The following is an 18,898-nucleotide window of genomic DNA, read 5'->3' on the forward strand; positions in this document are numbered from 1 at the left end:
AACTATGATGTGCACACATTTTATTCAACATATAATTGTCACTACAGATATTCAAATTTAGGTTACGAAAAGTTCGATATGCCTACCATCATTGGCGATGATGTGGCACAGATGAATAGCAAAATTCTGCAATGACCTGCTTAAGTGTTGGAACATTGATGATGTTGATGACCTCCTGAATGGCTGTTTTCAGCTCAGCAATGATTTGGGGTTATTGCTGTATAATTTGTCTTTAACATAGCTCCACAAAAAGGAGTCACATGTGTTCAGATCCAGAGAATATGGCAACCAGTCAAGGCCCATGCCAGTGGCCTCTAGGTACCCCAGAATGCAGTCCCAAAAGTTATCCTCCAAGACGTTAAACACTCTCCTACGTCTGTGGGGTAGAGCTCCATCTTGCATGAACCACATCTTGTTGAAATCAGGATCACTTTAGATAGTGGGGGTGAAATCCTCTTCCAACACCTTCACGTACCATTCGGTAGTCACTGTGCCATGACTGGACATTGCACACCACAAAGTTACCCGTTGAGGGTGAAGAGACTTCTCAACTGTGAAATGCAGGTTTTCAGTCCCCCAAATGCGTCAATTTTGCTTATTGTTGAACCCATCCAAATGAATGTGGGCTTCATCACTAAACCGAACCACGCATGGGCAAACTAATTCCAATCATTCCCCATGGCCAACAGTGCAGTTTGAATGTCCTAACACAAATTGTTCAGAAGTTATGATGATTTTATTTTATACAGTTCAATAATTATCACCTTGTACGCATGAGGTTTTTCAGACACAGTTTAACATGGTGCATAGCATTCACTGTTTCATTTTTGTATACATCGTTTGAGCCTCCCAGAAGTATGACAACATCTATAGCGAGTAGATTTTTTACCTCTCAGATGCCATCAACTTTGCAATTTGACCAAGAGGGGCTCCTCATTTCACTATACCACATGAATATAGGACTATATTTTTTAGTTTCTTTCTTTTAGTCTATTTGCAAGTCCATGACCACAGCCATCTGAAGCACAAACAGTTTTGCCATTACTGGAGTTCACAGCCTGGGAATCATTCTGTATCATTTCACTAAACACTTGAAGACAACTTTGGATCAGCAAATTTGTATTGGCCACATTCACACTTATTTGTCAGCATTGATTAATTTTCTGCTCCTACCTTATTCACATTGTTCTTTTCATTTCCACGCCATTCATAAGAAATGCATACTGGTACAGCACTTCTGGAATTAAGTTTTTGTGTACAAATTTTATGTTACTTCCACAGCTTTTTTTGATTTGGTACTTTTCCCTAAGGGTGACACTACCGTACAGAAATTTTTGCACGTTCAGTTCACCTATTTTATGCTGTAGTTTCATAATATCAATTTTTAAAGTATCAATACTAAACTGTAAACTAGCTATGCATCCTTTCAATTTGCTAATTTTATCCTTACAGTGTTCCCGCATTTTCTTATTTACAGCAAAATTCACATTTTTTAAACACATGCTTAACTTTTACCATAGCCACAATCTTGGACCTATCTTGTTGTATGAGAACAACAAATAAACGGCCAAGACCAGCACAAAAGTTCAGGTGGCAATTAGAAAAAGATTTAGTGACAAAGAGAAGTAGGCCCACATAGTTGAACAATTGGGTAGCATAGGCTAACATGAGTATGAGATGAAACAGTCATATCTAAATAATGTTTTGGTGGTGTATTACACAGTCAGTCCATGTCTGATGAAAGCCAACAAGGTTTACACCTATTTAAGGGCACTGCTGATGACATACATCAAGGATTTCTTTTGAAAGATGTCAGCACAGCAGAGGACTTCAACATTCTTGATTCTAGAACATTGGAGCAGTGCACCAGAAAAGAACATGCTAAAATACAGAAATGCCATAACGATCAGACAACATCCAAGGTACTTGATGACACAGATAACACCAGTACCCTCACCAATTCAGTCACCAAACAGAAAACAGGTATGTGGAAAATGGGGCATGGGCACAAACACCAATATGTTTCCATTGATGATAACATGGGACGTCATACACTACTGTCAAGAAAAAAGAAAGGGTGTGTGATAACTATTATTTCACATGATATCAAACAAGGTCATTCTATGCACACTATGCAACTGCATATAACTACAAGCGATCTGTATGATGAAACATATTGCCATATCCGTGTCAAGTATAATGTCCGACATGCCGCAGTTATTCCCCTTTGCTACACAGATGTTCCAGCCGCCAAAAATCTGGAAAATTAAACAAGATGACCTATGTTCTGAGACTCAATTGCCATTGTACTGGAGTATTCAAATGGAAAATATATCCAGCTGACAGGATAGACATGTGAATTTGTCATTTTACTGAAATGCAGTCTTTATGTAATCCTGGGGTTATAGCAGATATCATAAGCAGTCATAGACTGTGGTAGATTGTAGCTTCTAATTAAGGAAGCTGAAGTTAACACAACAGTTGCTCTGGGTTCATCTTTACTGTTGAAGATACATTTAACCTACCATCACTGAGATGAACTCTAGCCAATAGTCTAGATCAGTCATTGTCAAACTGTGGCCCACAGGCAACAACTGGCCTGAATCAAGTAGTCATGTAGTTTACAATTGTCAGCTGTATTTTACAATAACATGCATCTAGCAACTAACAGCTGGATCCATGAACATCAAATAACTTTAAGGGCCTCTTGATAGTGTAGTTTTCCTGCAAGTAAAAAAAAAAAAAAAATTACACCGACAGCAATATTTTAAGATGTGCTTGATTGCAGTTGGCATTGGTGAAGGCAGCCATGAGATAAGTAAAGGGCTGCTAGCCTCAGGGGCACAGGGGTCAGTAGCATGGCCACTGTAGCATTGGAGGATGTGAAGGAGGGTGAATGTTTCATTGTTTATCTTCCAGTACTGACAACTCACAAGCATGCATGAATCATACTGGTCACCTGCTACAGAATAAATTTTAACACTGAAGTGACATGTATTCATCAATGTGCATAACAGAGATTGTCATCTTCAAACTCAGTACTTATTGGTAGCAAGGAATGTTAAATTTATTAAGACAATGCAATGAATACAAGAAAACTGGCATTCAAATAATTTATCAAACTTTTGTGATGGTGTCTGATACTTAGTAGTGCATTTGAATATAAGTACAGATACTACACTACTGGCCATTAAAATTGCTACACCAAGAAGAAATGCAGATGATAAACAGGTATTCATTGGACAAATATATTATACTAGAACTGACATGTGATTACATTTTCAGGCAATTTGGGTGCATAGATACTGAGAAATCAGTACCCAGAACAACCACCTCTGGCCGTAATAACGGCCTTTACACGCCTGGGCATTGGGTCAAACAGAGCTTGGATGGCGTGTACAGGTACAGCTGCCCATGCAGCTTCAACACTATACCACAGTTCATCAAGAGTAGTGACTGGCGTATTGTGACAAGCCAGTTGTTCGGCCACCATTGACCAGACATTTTCCATTGGTGAAAGATCTGGAGAATGTGCCGGCCAGGGCAGCAGTTGAACATTTCCTGTACCCGGAAAGGCCTGTACAGGACCTGCAACATGCGGTCATGCATTATCCTGCTGAAATGTAGGGTTTTGCAGGGATCGAATGAGGGGTAGAGCCAGGGGTCATAACACATCTAAAATGTAACATCCACTGTTCAAAGTGCCATCTATGCGAACAAGAGGTGACCGAGACGTGTAACCAACGGCATCCCATACCATCACGCCGGATGATATGCCAGTATGGCGATGACGAATACATGCTCCCAATGTGCATTCACCACAGTGTCGCCAAACATGGATGTGACCATCATGATGCTGTAAACAGAACCTGGATTCATCCGAAAAATGACGTTTTGCAATTCGTGCACCCAGGTTTGTCATTGAGTACACCATCGCAGGTGCTCCTGTCTGTGATGCAGCGTTAAGGGTAACCGCAGCCATGGTCTGCAAGCTGATAGTCCATGCTGCTGCAAACATCGTCCAACTGTTCGTGCAGATGGTTGTTATCTTGCAAACATCCCCATCTGTTGACTCAGGGATCAATACGTGGCTGCACGATCCATTACAGCCATGGGGATAAGATGCCTGTCATCTTGACTGCTAGTGATATGAGGCCATGGGATCCAGCACGGTGTTCCGTATTACCCTCCTGAACACATCGATTCCACATTCTGCTAACAGTCATTGGATTTTGACCAACACGAGCAGCAATGTTGCAATGTGATAAACCGTAATCATGATAGGCTACAATCGGACCTTTATCAAAGTCAGAAACATGATGGTACGCATTTCTCCTCCTTACACGAGGCATCATAACAACGTTTCACCAGGCAACACCAGTCAACTGCTGTTTGTGTATGAGAAATTGGTTGGAAACTTTTCTCATGTTAGCACGTTGTAGGTGTCGCCACCACTGTCAACCTTGTGTGAATGCTCTGAAAAGCTAATTATTTGCATATCACAGCATCTTCTTCTTGTCGGTTAAATTTCGCATCTGTAGCACATCATCTTCATGGTGTAGCAATTTTAATGGCCAGTAGTATATTATTAATCAAAGTCATTCACACACAATTAAACCAAGAACACTTACCATGCAACTGTGGTATCACAATTATTAGACTGCTGAGTTTGGCAGCATTCTGAAACAGAAAACAGTCAACACAAAATGTTCCAAATGATGCCAAATTTTAATACACTCCTGGAAATGGAAAAAAGAACACATTGACACCGGTGTGTCAGACCCACCATACTTGCTCCGGACACTGCGAGAGGGCTGTACAAGCAATGATCACACGCACGGCACAGCGGACACACCAGGAACCGCGGTGTTGGCCGTCGAATGGCGCTAACTGCGCAGCATTTGTGCACCGCCGCCGTCAGTGTCAGCCAGTTTGCCGTGGCATACGGAGCTCCATCGCAGTCTTTAACACTGGTAGCATGCCGCGACAGCGTGGACGTGAACCGTATGTGCAGTTGACGGACTTTGAGCGAGGGCATATAGTGGGCATGCGGGAGGCCGGGTGGACGTACCACCGAATTGCTCAACACGTGGGGCATGAGGTCTCCACAGTACATCGATGTTGTCGCCAGTGGTCGGCGGAAGGTGCACGTGCCCGTCGACCTGGGACCGGACCGCAGCGACGCACGGATGCACGCCAAGACCGTAGGATCCTAGGCAGTGCCGTAGGGTACCGCACCGCCACTTCCCAGCAAATTAGGGACACTGTTGCTCCTGGGGTATCGGCGAGGACCATTCGCAACCGTCTCCATGAAGCTGGGCTATGGTCCCGCACACCGTTAGGCCGTCTTCCGCTCACGCCCCAACATCGTGCAGCCCGCCTCCAGTGGTGTCGCGACAGGCGTGAATGGAGGGACGAATGGAGACGTGTCGTCTTCAGCGATGAGAGTCGCTTCTGCCTTGGTGCCAATGATGGTCGTATGCGTGTTTGGTGCCGTGCAGGTGAGCGCCACAATCAGGACTGCATACGACCGAGGCACACAGGGCCAACACCCGGCATCATGGTGTGGGGAGCGATCTCCTACACTGGCCGTACACCACTGGTGATCGTCGAGGGGACACTGAATAGTGCACGGTACATCCAAACCGTCATCGAACCCATCGTTCTACCATTCCTAGACCGGCAAGGGAACTTGCTGTTCCAACAGGACAATGCACATCCGCATGTATCCCGTGCCACCCAACGTGCTCTAGAAGGTGTAAGTCAACTACCCTGGCCAGCAAGATCTCCGGATCTGTCCCCCATTTAGCATGTTTGTGACTGGATGAAGCGTCGTCTCACGCGGTCTGCACGTCCAGCACGAACGCTGGTCCAACTGAGGCGCCAGGTGGAAATGGCATGGCAAGCCGTTCCACAGGACTACATCCAGCATCTCTACGATCGTGTCCATGGGAGAATAGCAGCCTGCATTGCTACGAAAGGTGGATATACACTGTACTAGTGCCGACATTGTGCATGCTCTGTTGCCTGTGTCTATGTGCCTGTGGTTCTGTCAGTGTGATCATGTGATGTATCTGACCCCAGGAATGTGTCAATAAAGTTTCCCCTTCCTGGGACAATGAATTCACGGTGTTCTTATTTCAATTTCCAGGAGTGTAGTCAGTACTTGGGTACTGGCAGCCCATGCTACAGCTAGTCTATTGAAGGGTTGTAACACAGTACTTTATGTAGATTACCAATTAATAGTCTAAAAAGATCAGTGCATATGTGGCCCAAGATGTTGACTCACAATGTTAGTATTGACTCTTGAGCAAAAAAAAAGTTTTACGACCACTGATGTAGATGCTTGATTTAATTATGAATCTCTAGTCAAAGGCCAGCAGGTAGTCAACCTCACAAAAGAAATCCATCAAGAAATTCTCACATTAAATATATAGGTCAGTGATTATTATAGCCACAAGTGGATGAGAGGAGCTTTTGGTCACCAATTGCCATGACTAGATACAATTTATTCCTAAGGATGTGCAAGTAGGGACAGCCAGATCAGATCAGAAAGATCAGCTCAGTGCTATACTACCATTACTGACAACCAACCAGAAGAATCTCCTGCCATTAAGTTATGGCTTGAACAAGAAACAACATTCACAAATTTTGGCCATTCTACATCAATTTTTGGGTGCAATTAAGTCCAGAGTGGAGAGAAGGCAGACCAGCCACCACCATGTGAAATATCGTATCAATACTTGGGATCACACCATCTATCAGCCTGCATATAATGTGTCTCCAGCTGGACAACAGGTAATTCAGAATGAAGTGGAGAAGATGCTGCAAGGTGACATCATTCATTACAGAGTTTCTTGGTCTTCCCTGTAGTCCTTGTGAAGAAGAAAGATGTCACATGGAATTTCTGTGTCATTATTGGTGGCTCAACAAAATCGCCAAAAATGATATATGGTCTCAAGGTTGACAAGGCTTACTAGGATAAGATCGCTTTCATAACACCAGATGATCTCTGTGAGTTCAAAGGTATGTTGTCTGGTCCAGGAAATTCTCCAGCCACATCTAGTGCACAATCAACAATCTTATTTGACATTTTATATGGATGATCTATGCTTGGCAGATGGATATAACTGTTCTTTTCTCAAAGACATTTTCAGAACGTCTAAACTGCTAGACAACAGTGCAGAAGTGTGTTCATGACATAAGTCTTCATCTGAATAAAAGAAAATGTCTCTGTGGCACCCAAGAAACAAAAATCTTCAGGTATCTAGTTAAGACACAGATTTTGTTCTGATCCAGAAAAAGTAAGAGCAATAACAGATTTTCTAGCTCTTTGGCACAGTCATAGCCTAAAAGACTATCTCAGAATGTCTTCCTACTACAGATGTTTCTTAAAAGATTTCAGTTGCAAGGCATGACCAACATAAGAACTGCTGTATTGAGATGCCAAATTTTCTTGGAGCAAGGAGCAAGAGAGTTCATTTTTATTGTTAAGGAGCCACTGACATCTTTACCAGTCTCAGTACTTTTTGACAAAAATTCCAAGACAGAACTACACACTGATGCTAGTGGTTATGGAATATGTGCAGTTGTAATTACTCTATGACTGAGAAAGGGTGTCTTGGAGTTATTTGGACAATCAGTATATTATTACCCTATTTATATGGCAGGCTTTTTGCTATTGTGAATGACCACTATTTTTTGAGCTGACTGATAAGAATTAAGAATTCATCAAGATGACTGGCAAGGTGGACACTGAAGATTCAGAAATACAGAACTGAAGTAATATACAGATATGGAGAGTGATGCCGAGGAAGCCAACTATCTTTCCTTGGACCCACTGGAACAGCATTACAGCACTGGTGATATCCCAATCACCACTGCACTAATTGAGACTGAAATTGAACAAAGGGAAGATCAGACATTACTGAACAAAATGGAGGCCTTAGAGGAGGAATAACTTATTGAAGGAGAATTCAGATTAATAGATGGAACATTGTATAAAAGGAATTACCACTCATTGGGACAGAAATTGTTGCTTGGCACTGCAGAACATTTGCAGCCAGCCATATTGAAGTGTTTTCTATTTTCATGATGCTCTATCCTCAGATCATCAGGGATTTGTGAATATGACTGATCCAATCAGAAGCAGGTATCATTAGCCAGATTTCTACAGATCTGCCAGGCATTATGTAAGTCACTATAGGGAATGTCAACAACAGAAGCCTATGCCTATGCTCCAAGACATCTGGAATCAATCTCTCCTGCAGTTTCTCCATTACACAAGTTTAAATTTGGTTCTTGGGTTGGTTTCTCAAGTCAACAAATGGGAATAAATGGATAACAGCATGCACTGATTACTGTACCGTATAGACTGTCACCAAGGCTGTACAAACTGCCACAGTTTTGGAGATTGACTGGTTTCTTGCAGCAGACATAATTTTGAAGCATAGAGCACCATGCTTATTGATCTCTGAACATGAAAAATTGTTTCAGTCATGCCTGGTGTCAGAAGTTATTTCATGATGCAACATCGTCCACAGGATAACAATTGCCTACCATCCACAGGCAAATGTCCTCCTATAACATTTTAATAAGAGGCTAACAGACATATCCTTATGTATGTTAATGACGTATGAAAGCCTGGGATATAATACTATCTGTTGTGATATTTGAATGCAACACAAGAAAGCAAGACACTACAGATTTCATGAGGTTTTTCCAGATCCTTGGTCAAGAGTGTGTAACAGCAACTTCTATGTATGCTCAATAGACATGTTTTCAGTGTAAAGTGATAGTTCTATGCTCTTGAAACTGCTACTAGATTCCAGATTCTACACAGCAATAGGAGCAGTTGTTCACCTGTATGTTGCAACATAAAGCTAAAGTACTTTAACTGATTCACTCTTTTCCCAAGTTTTGTGATCTTCTTTGCAGAATTATTTTCGTTTTCCATGTGTGTCTCATTCGCTAACACCTACCTTAGTCAGATTTCTGTGAAAGTCTGTTGATCACTGCACTCTGAAATACTGTGTAAGCAGACTAAATGTTCTCAGACCTCATACTCTATAAAATCATTATATATCTGTGAGTTTTGGTGAAATGCTCTGCAGTGGCCAAATAGTAACTGACTGTCATGTGGTTAGTGAAATAAAAGAAGCTATAGAGCTCAAAATATCTAAAACTTCAACAAAATGGTAGCTTGCAGCTTAGTACATTGTAGAACTCGTTTATTGTGAGGTTATTGTGAGCACGGCAACACAGGATGAAAAAATTGCTATACAGCTGTGGACTAAGTACCCATGATGTCACAGCCGGTACCATAGCTACATAAAGATGAGCCCAGCAAGCACATGGCAGTCAATTACCACTTGATGATGGCCACAGCATACTTGGTGGAAAGTTGATGGGTACATAACCATTTGATGAGGTTGGAAGCTTGAGAGGATTTTATTCTGTCATATAACCATAAGGCCATGCATTAACGAACAGTTAAACACATTTAATATCTTCTGACTTATTTCACTTTCATAAGAACCATTTTATGTAGGACCTGTGCAAGGAACAGTAACCTAACTCCTTTTTTCTTGTAAATATATATTATGTATTCTTATCTCCTTCCATAACTGAGTGGTCAGTGCAGCTGACTGCCATGTGAGGAGCCAAGGTCAATTTCCTGGTCCTGTCAGGGAATTTTCTTTGGTAGGAGGTGGTACAGGGTGCACTCAGACTCATGACACCAACTGAGGAGCTAGTTGACCAAATAGTGCCGGTTCCAGGGTCAAGAAACACAGCAATGACTGGGAGAGCAGTGCACTGACCACATGCCTCTTCATTCCGTATCTGATGACACCATTGACAGAGGATGACACAGCAGTTGGCCAGGCCCGATTGATCCTTCTGGGTTCAGAACAGATAACTTTATGTTTGTTATTTATTATGTATTCTCATTTTATCACATATTTTACATCCTTGAGGATCTCCTGACAATAGATCTATTGAACCAAGAGTATGTCTAATCTAATCCAAAGCAGTGTAGCAGGTCTATCTATAACACAGAGTATGAAAAATGTAATCTGAATTTTGCTTAGTGTGTTATGGTCCTTTTTAAGATATCACTATTGCAGAAATTTAAATATTCTGCAGAATAATTTGAAATTATGTTTAACTCTATTTGATCAAAACCAACATAACCATAACATTGATGCAAGAATTGGTGCATGTAGTATGACATTGTGGTTAGCGTCACTGGACTCTAAGAGTCCAAAGTTGTGCTGTTTGGACTGTGTCACTCTCCAGCACCTTAGAATATATGATGAACAATCTGCTTTGATATCTTAAATTAACAATGTGACTTTAGTATCTCAATAACGTTTTCATTGTTCTGAAAACATTTGAAAATCTTCTAAGGCACCTGACAAGTCTGTTGAAGTGTGTTCAGACTGCAGGCCTCTGCCTATATCCAAAAAAATAAAAAATAAATAAAAAATCTTAGGGCATTTAGTGAATGGCAAAGGAGTTCATTCTGAGCCAGAGAAAATAGTCACAGATTTTCTGACGCTTTGGGAGTTTCATGATGTTGGAAGTTTTCTATGAATGTGCTCATACTACTGGCAATTCATAAAGAACTTCAATACCATGGCACATCCCTTACAAAAACTACTGAACTCTGAACTACTGCAGGGAGACATGAAATTTGCCAGGAGTGCGGTGCAAGGAAGATATTTCCTTTTCCTTACAGAAGTGCTAACATCATCTCCATTTCTTGCATTGTATGATGAGAATGATGAGGCAGAACTTCACATCAACACTAGCTGTTATGGGATGCATACTGTTCTAGTGCAAATTCAGAAAGGTGATGCAAAAATGTTCTCATTATCCAGAGTGAGATTTTCACTCTTCAGGGGAGTGTGTAATGATACGAAACTTCCTGGACATTGAAACTGTGTGCCAGATGGAGACTTGAACTCGGGACCTTTGCCATTCACGGGCAAGTGCCCGTGAAAGGCAAAGGTCCCGAGTTCGAGTCTCAGCCCAGCACACAGTTTTAATCTGCCAGGAAGTTTCATGTTCTCATTATGCTTCAAGAATATTCTCCAAGTCTGAGATGAACTACACTACAACTGAGAAAGAGTGCCTTGTAGTAGTTTGGGCCATCAACAAGTTCCAGCCTTATTTATTTGGAAAACCATTCACTGTTATGATAGACCACCACTCTCTATGCTGGCTGATTACCCTGAAGAGCTTTTCACGTCAATTGGCAAGATGGGCACTGAGGCTTCAGCAGTATGTCATCACAGTAGTATACAAAAGCAGATGCAAACACAAGGATACTGACTGCGTTTCAAGGAGTCCTTTGAAAGAACTCAGCAACATGGATGAAGTTTGTCATCGCTACATTAAATAACATTGCTGCTGAACAGTGGGAAAATCTAGCACTGTTGAAAACCATAGATGCCTTGAAAAAGGAGGAACTGACTGAAGGAAAACTCCAATTAATAAAAAGACGAAATGATAATTAAATAGACACCCTAGCTGCAAACAGGCGTTGATATACTTCACTGGGGACATGTTGAAAATGTGTGCCCCGACCGGGCACACGCTATGCCCGAACTCGTACGGGACTTGGTAGATTAATCTGCCACGAGTAATGAGTATGATGGGCAAACATCTATTAGGCGCACTACGAATGTAGTGGTGTGGACATGTTGGGAATGTGGATCTCACGGGGAGCGTGCAAGGGATAAGTCCCTGCATACGCACTATCCTCTGTGCCCTCGGTGGCTCAGATGGATAGAGCGTCTGCCATGTAAGCAGGAGATCCCGGGTTCGAGTCCCGGTCGGGGCACACATTTTCAACATGTCCCCAGTGAAGTATATCAACGCCTGTTTGCAGCTAGGGTGTCTATTTAATTATCATTTCATTTCTAGCAAAGCTGCATGGTCATCCACGGTATGTGTTCTTTCGGGAACAGATACTACCGTCATATATAATAAAAAGACCATTGTATAAGAGGAACTGTGATCCAATGGGGCAGAAATGGTTCCTCATCAACCCAGCTCATCTATGGACAGCTATCCTGAAGTATTTCCACAATGTTCCAACATCTAATCATTTGGTATTCCAGAAGACTCTAGGCAGAGCCAGATGCAGGTATCATTTGCCAGGTCTCCACTGATCTGTTAGGCACTATATGAATCACTCTAAGGAATGCCAACTGTGAAAGTATGTGCTGCAGTTACCTCCATGGCATCTGGTACCAACCCAGCCTGCATCAGTACCATACCACTGGATTGGAAACAATCTCTCGGGGAGATTCCCAAAGTCAACAAATAGTAATCAATAGATAATACTCTGCACTGATAACCTCTCTTGCTGTGTTGTTACCAAATCTGTGCCCACTGCCAAAGCTCTGTAAATTGCAAATTTTCTTTGTGGAACACAACAGTGTGAAGCACAGAGCACATTGTGTGATGATCTCTGACTGTGGAAAAGATTTCCAGTTGAGACTAGTATTGGAGGTAATTTCACATTGCAGTGTCACCCACAGGATGACAACTGCGTGCCACCCATAGACAAACTGTCTCACAGAATGTTTTAATAAGACATTGGCACATATGTTCTCAATTTACATTGATGTCAAACAGAGTGGTAGGGATACAATACTGCCTGTCATGACACACACAACACAGCAAAGCAAGACATATGTTAGTGACACTGTTTTTCCTGCTCCATAGTTCCATAGTCAAAATGGCAATGGATTGACTGTTGCTGTTTCAACCGGATGAAACTCAGAATGACTACATGAAACCTCTCATCACGAGGACCAAAGAATCAAGACAACTGGCTCACATATGAGCCCTGGATGCTAAAGGAAGACCAAGGGTGCTGTAATGGCAAGCACCAGCTGGTGAAATACAGCCCAGGAGAGACAGTAAGGATTTTTATGCCGGTGCAGGAAGTAGGACTCTCAGGAAAATTAGTGAAGTTCTACTTTAGAACTATCATATCCTTCATGACAAATGAATCTGAGTATTATGACCCTTCATCAAGAAGACAAAAGCACAGAGATATCACCCATGTCTTCTGTAAGAAGACCTACTACAGTCCTGAGATGCTGATTGCTGATGGCAGCTTCTCGTTCAGAGATATAGAAGACTCACTCGATGAGCATGACGCTTTGATGGGAGGGGTACCTTCAATGCTCTTCGTGGTGAAAAGGATATGACAATATTGCCAGAATGCAAGGATGTGTCAGTGCTGCCATACAGAGAACCATTGACAACACCTAGAATCAGGGTACTGTAGTCAGCTCCAGTGCGAACTTCTGAAACTTCAGGGCACTGTTTCTCCAGGAGAGGTAGCACTACCATGAGCTGTGATGCATGGAGTGTGGCACAATGATTAGCACCATTGGCTGGTGTGCTGTGAGTTACCATATCAAACCTGACCACCAGCAGTTATTTCTTATTTAGTATTTGTCATTTCTGGAAGCTTTTCAAAATGGCTTATGTTTGTAATGCTTGTATATTTCTGGAATGTTTGCTTTTTGTATAAATAGCTGCACTCTCCATCTAGGAGTTCAGTTCTGTTCTGGCTGTACAATAGTGTTAGTAATAAACATGCTTTCAGTACTAAGTATCAAACTTCACTGATGACCCTGCCATCAGATTTGAGCTCTATTATGATTTAGACATGACCATATCACCAAAGTATTCCATTCTCTATTCTGTTTCTGTGACCACCATAATGGTTCCTGCTTTCTTTCTTCTTGTGCAGTATTATTTGTGTTCTGTCTTTCACATAGTTGTGCCTTCCTGACAGATACAATCCGTGTGCTATAACTTGTTGAGCTATCACATTCAACACTTTTTATGATACTCTACCACTGACTGTATTTAATACACTTTTATCCTGCCACACATACCATTCTTCTTCTGTTACATACCCATGCATTATATGCTCATCACATACGTCACTGTTTCATTTCTTCAATCCTTTCAGGCACACTGACTATGGTCCATGCCCAAATATAAAGTGTAGCACTCCCCAAGAGTGACAGATACCTCCCGTCAGCAATCTTTTCTCTATATTGGGAAACTTTTATAAATGTCACTCACTGCTGCTCCTTTCCCATGTTTCTGCCATTCTCTCATTAACTTATTTCTAATTTGCAATCAGCTTAATCACCTACAATTTTGTAGAACTTCTCTCTGAAGCCAGTACTATATTCCTCTATGTCTTACAAATTGACCAATGGCAACAGCTCCGATCTTCTTGTGTTGGAGAGTAAGTCATAGCAAGACTTCTCCCTATGTGAGGCACAGCACATCTGTCAATGTTACCACCCTCAACCTATGAGCCCAAGCACTATCTTTGTGAGTCATAATGTACTGTGATATCTGATTAAATGGCTTCCAAAATCCTTTTTGGCCTACATTTTCAATTCTTTGCAGAAAGTGACATCACCTCAGAGGGTACTGTATCTGTCAGGAAAACAGCTTACATTTTTAACATGAGATAGGTAGTTCTGTTTTCATCTGACATGTCGCCTAAGTACCTACATGTCTTTTATTCTTTGCAAGGTCTCTCACCCAGTCCTGACTATATTATTATTGTCATTGAAAGATACTTTCAATAATTTATTGACCATTCTTTTTAGCAACAACTTTCAGTTTATTTTGCAGACACCATTTATTCAGTATCTCTTTTTTACCCTTTACATTGTCTTTAATATGTTCCTAGGATCTTTCAGTCTTGGCAGTTGTATAACCACACAAGCTGTTACTTCTCATGCTGTTGTCTTTTTTTAACATGGGCTCTGTGCCTACCCCACAGCACTTGTTGCCTGACAGATAGTGATATGTGTACTAAATTCACCAGCACATGCGCCCCTTTTTATAATATGTATGAATTACCATTTAAAGAAGAATTCTTATTTCAGGGTAAAGTGGCAACAAATGAACGTGAATTAGCAGAAGCTGTCCACTGGATTCAAAATATTGAAGGTCCTGCAGTTCTGGAAGTGAAAATCTGCCAAGGCAGTCGAAAGGAGCTGGGAAGGCCAAACAGAACACCTTTACAAAATAAATCTGATTTCATGAATTTCCTAGCATTTTCCTGAGTAACAAATGTAATCCAGTACTGACACTGTGATCTCTGTGTTACCACTATGTGTTGCATTAACTCAGTTGTATTAACACTCTAATAGTGACTCAATCACTTATGAAAGAACAATTATTTAAAGTAACAGAGCAGAATTCTTCTTTAAATGTATTGATCCTGCTCTGAATATATATGTTCATTAACTGTTTCACCCAATGTGTTCTGTAAACTGTATTTGTAATAAAAATAATTATTCATAATCTGAATTGTTTTTTAGTTGTTTGAGATTGAGTGAAATGCTTACATCACTGAGGCAGATGAAGATAGAATGAAAGTATTGCCACTTCCAACCTACCCTTTTCTTTCCTAAAGCCTGTTAATTGTTACCTTTCTATGACAGGAAATGTTAGGAAGAAGAATTGAAGATTAAACTAATGTAATTTATTTAGTCAGTCAGTCACGCCACATGCACATATAGCACTTCATTTTTAGCTGTTCGTTGACTAAAGAGACACCATAAAATTATCAGCTATTAAAAATTACCAATTCTTCTGAAGTATTAAAAGTGCTATGGAAGACAGTATCCCTTGCTGATAAGATCCACATGTTTTGCAATCAGTCACATACTTTTTGTGTGTTTGCTGATAGACTGAATTATATAGTGTGTAACTAAATTGATATCCAGGCTTTGAGGACAGGTTCCTTACACCAAAACAAGAAAATATATCTAGTAATCATGGGATCGAAATGCTAGGAGCACTTGACCATCTTGGATACTGTGAACCACATCTCTTATACTGCAAACTCTTTGAGTTCAATGTTTCAGGAGGAGGTAGTATGGATCATAAAATGTCCAGTAAATGTAGGCTCTAAAGTGTGTAACCTGTCCACAATGTCTGTGAAGGGAATTCAGTTACATCCTGTATAGAAACACTGTAGATCTACAAGTGTAGTAAGAAGTATCTGAATTTCAATTATAGACATGTACACAGCATTTGATTGTTCATATCATAAAAGTTTACTAGGGAAGTTCATAATTAAATGACTTTGTTCTCATTCCAGCAACAGAAAGCACAGAAATAAAAATTAAGCTCAGAGGTGGAGGCAAAGTACTCCACAAACATACACGCACACACACACACACACACACACACACACACACACACACACACACACACACACACACTCTCTCTCTCTCTCTCTCTCTCTCTCTCTCTCTCTCTCTCTCTTCATTTGTCTCCAACAATTACCTAATGTATATAGAAATCATTACTGTTTCATGACTGCATCATTAAAAATTTGTTATTATTATATTTATTTGCTAACACAAATGGTTTTAATACAATTAATTTTATACAATGTAACACTTGTTCCAGTTTTCTGTAGTACTATTAGGTCTACAACTTTGCTTCCACCGTTTTTTCTCAAAGTTCAGGGCTTTATTGTGAAAAACTTACAAGAAATTTATGATTCATAGTATTGCCCATCACTGGCCACTACATTCTCCCATCTTTCAGATAGCATACGAATCCCATGGCAGAAGAACTGGGCGTCTTTTGTGGGGATCCATGAATCGATTCAATTTTGCACTGTCCGAAAAAGGTGGTAGTCAGAGAGAGAAATGTATGCAGAATATAGCGGGAGGGATAGGACTTCTCACTTCAATGTTTCCATGTATATTTTGACAGGTTTTGCGACATGGGGTCGAGCACTGACCTGTTGCAGTATTACCTTTATGTGTCTATCGCTGTATTGTGATCGTTTGTGTTTCAGTGCTGGGCTCAAAGGCATCAATTGCTTTCAATAATGTTGTTGTGTGATTGTCTTCATCTGTTTCAGTAGCTATGAAAATGTTCTGCCTTCCACCGCCATGCCAAAATCTTTGACATCAAAATCACCATTCTTAAGGTGTTGGAAACATTCTCTGCACATTCTTCCACTAATAGTTCCCTCACCACTGGTCTTACCTAGCATTTTAAGAGCCACAGCCACAGATTTCTTCATGTTAAAACAGAAAATTAAAACTTCTCACAAATGGCGAGAAATGGGTATGTAAGTTGACTTACTTAGTCAAGAATAATCTTACGATGCAATTACAAATCGACTAATATTTTTATGGCATTGTGTTTACAGATGCCTAAGCGTATATTGTATTACACCTATGACCAACCACCTGAACCCCACTTGCTGCTACTGCCGTCTATTGCAAAATGGTGGAAGAAAAGTTGTAGACCTAATAGTATCAGGTTCTTCATTAATACCTATGAACTCCTTTTATTTTGATCCCAACTTTCTTTGCACATGATTCCTATAAGTACCTCAATCAGAGCTGTCTTGAGAGGTGGATAACAGGAGGAAGCCCTGCTGCTAGTCCAGAATATTCCCCTGAACTGCTGAACTGGAATTCACCTATTTTTTTCTATTTGTTCGGCTAAAACATTTCCTATGAGAAACATGTACTGTGTGAAGGAGATTTCCTGGCACCAATTGCCTTTACTTGTGGTCTATTACAGGTGATACTAGGTATGTTAGAAAAGATGTCTCATAACCTACTGTAATGCTCTCATGATAGCATCAAAGAAATTGCAGGCAGTGGGTCAAATTCAGAAAAAACTACTATTATCTGCTGACTGACACAACTTTTTGACTTGTACTGGAAAAGAGGAAGTTCTGGGTTTCATGTACAATCAGACAAAGTGGCAATTTGAGGTAGATTTTTGCTTATAACTATCACTGGTGTGTTATGTAGACTGTTGTTCCTTTCATTATATTACTATTTTTACCATTCATCCCTGCACTTTTCTTTTATCAGTGTAGAAATACCCTATGCATTCAATTTTAGGGTCGATTATGGTTTAACATACTATTAATGAGGAGCTCATTAGATGTAGGTCACACGCTCAGACTGGGGAAAGATGAGGAAAGAAACCAGTCATTTCCTGGCACTGTCAAATCTTGATTTTGTGACTGGTATTTGAACCACAATGCTCCTGAACGTGAGTCCAGTTTCTTACCACTGCACCACCTTATTTGGTTATTAGAAATACTAGATTTGGAGAATACCATCACATCCACCAGCAATTATACCAAAAAGTGATTCAATACACAAAGGGAAACTGTAACACTTGCAAAGCCTGCACCACTGGTCGACAGATTAAGTTCACTGATTATCCAGTTCTCTCAGACAGCATAGATTTTCAACTGACCAGTAATGCATATTGTGAATATAGTGCATATTATTTGTAAATTATGCTTCATCAACAAATAAAATGTTGTAGTTTCCACAAGACACAGAAATGTTTCTTTTCAACCATGCCTAAGAGATAGCATGGCATTATGCATTGTCCCAGTTGTGATCGCAGCCAGATTCCATACTCTCTTACTAACGTGTGGCGCAAAAGACAAACTATGTGATGTATTGCTCCACAAATGTATACAGAAACATTTATTCGTGTACTTGCGTTAATCCTCAGCACTACTACACTACGCCATCAATCTAAATAAGCTAGTCTAACTTTGACCCACAAGATGGGGTTAAGATTTTGACTACTCTCCAAAATCTGAAAACTGGACTGAATATGCACGTTGCTAAAAGTTCATACACCACTTCCAACTGGCTCATAGTAGCTTCTACTGATAATCTGCACCATAATAAAACAGGAATACAGTTCAAAGTCAATAGTGAGAAAGTCGCATAAAAACAAAACACTCAAATTTCCATGGAAAAAAATGTAATTTGTTGGCTCCAATTAAACCTCACCAAGTATGCTTTTTTCGTTGAACACCACTTCC

General features: G+C 40.6%; 1 protein-coding gene and 1 non-coding gene across 4 annotated transcripts in view; both read left to right on the plus strand.

Annotated features, from left to right (window-relative positions):
- Nucleotides 1-15,366, plus strand: part of LOC126248634 (phosphonopyruvate decarboxylase-like) — a 102,455-nt gene extending 87,089 nt beyond the window's left edge. For all 3 annotated transcript variants that reach the window (XM_049949810.1, XM_049949812.1, XM_049949811.1), the window contains exon 9: nucleotides 14,946-15,366. In XM_049949810.1, coding sequence (XP_049805767.1) covers nucleotides 14,946-15,125 — 180 coding nt within the window. In that variant the 3' untranslated portion in view covers nucleotides 15,126-15,366. The remainder of the gene's footprint in view (nucleotides 1-14,945) is intronic.
- Trnat-ugu (transfer RNA threonine (anticodon UGU)) lies at nucleotides 11,774-11,848 on the plus strand. Its single transcript has one exon. It is a non-coding gene; the product is annotated as a tRNA-Thr (tRNA).
- Nucleotides 15,367-18,898: the final 3,532 nt, after the last annotated feature.

The sequence above is a fragment of the Schistocerca nitens genome, chromosome 3, assembly GCF_023898315.1.
Source record: "Schistocerca nitens isolate TAMUIC-IGC-003100 chromosome 3, iqSchNite1.1, whole genome shotgun sequence".
NCBI lineage: Eukaryota > Metazoa > Arthropoda > Insecta > Orthoptera > Acrididae > Schistocerca > Schistocerca nitens.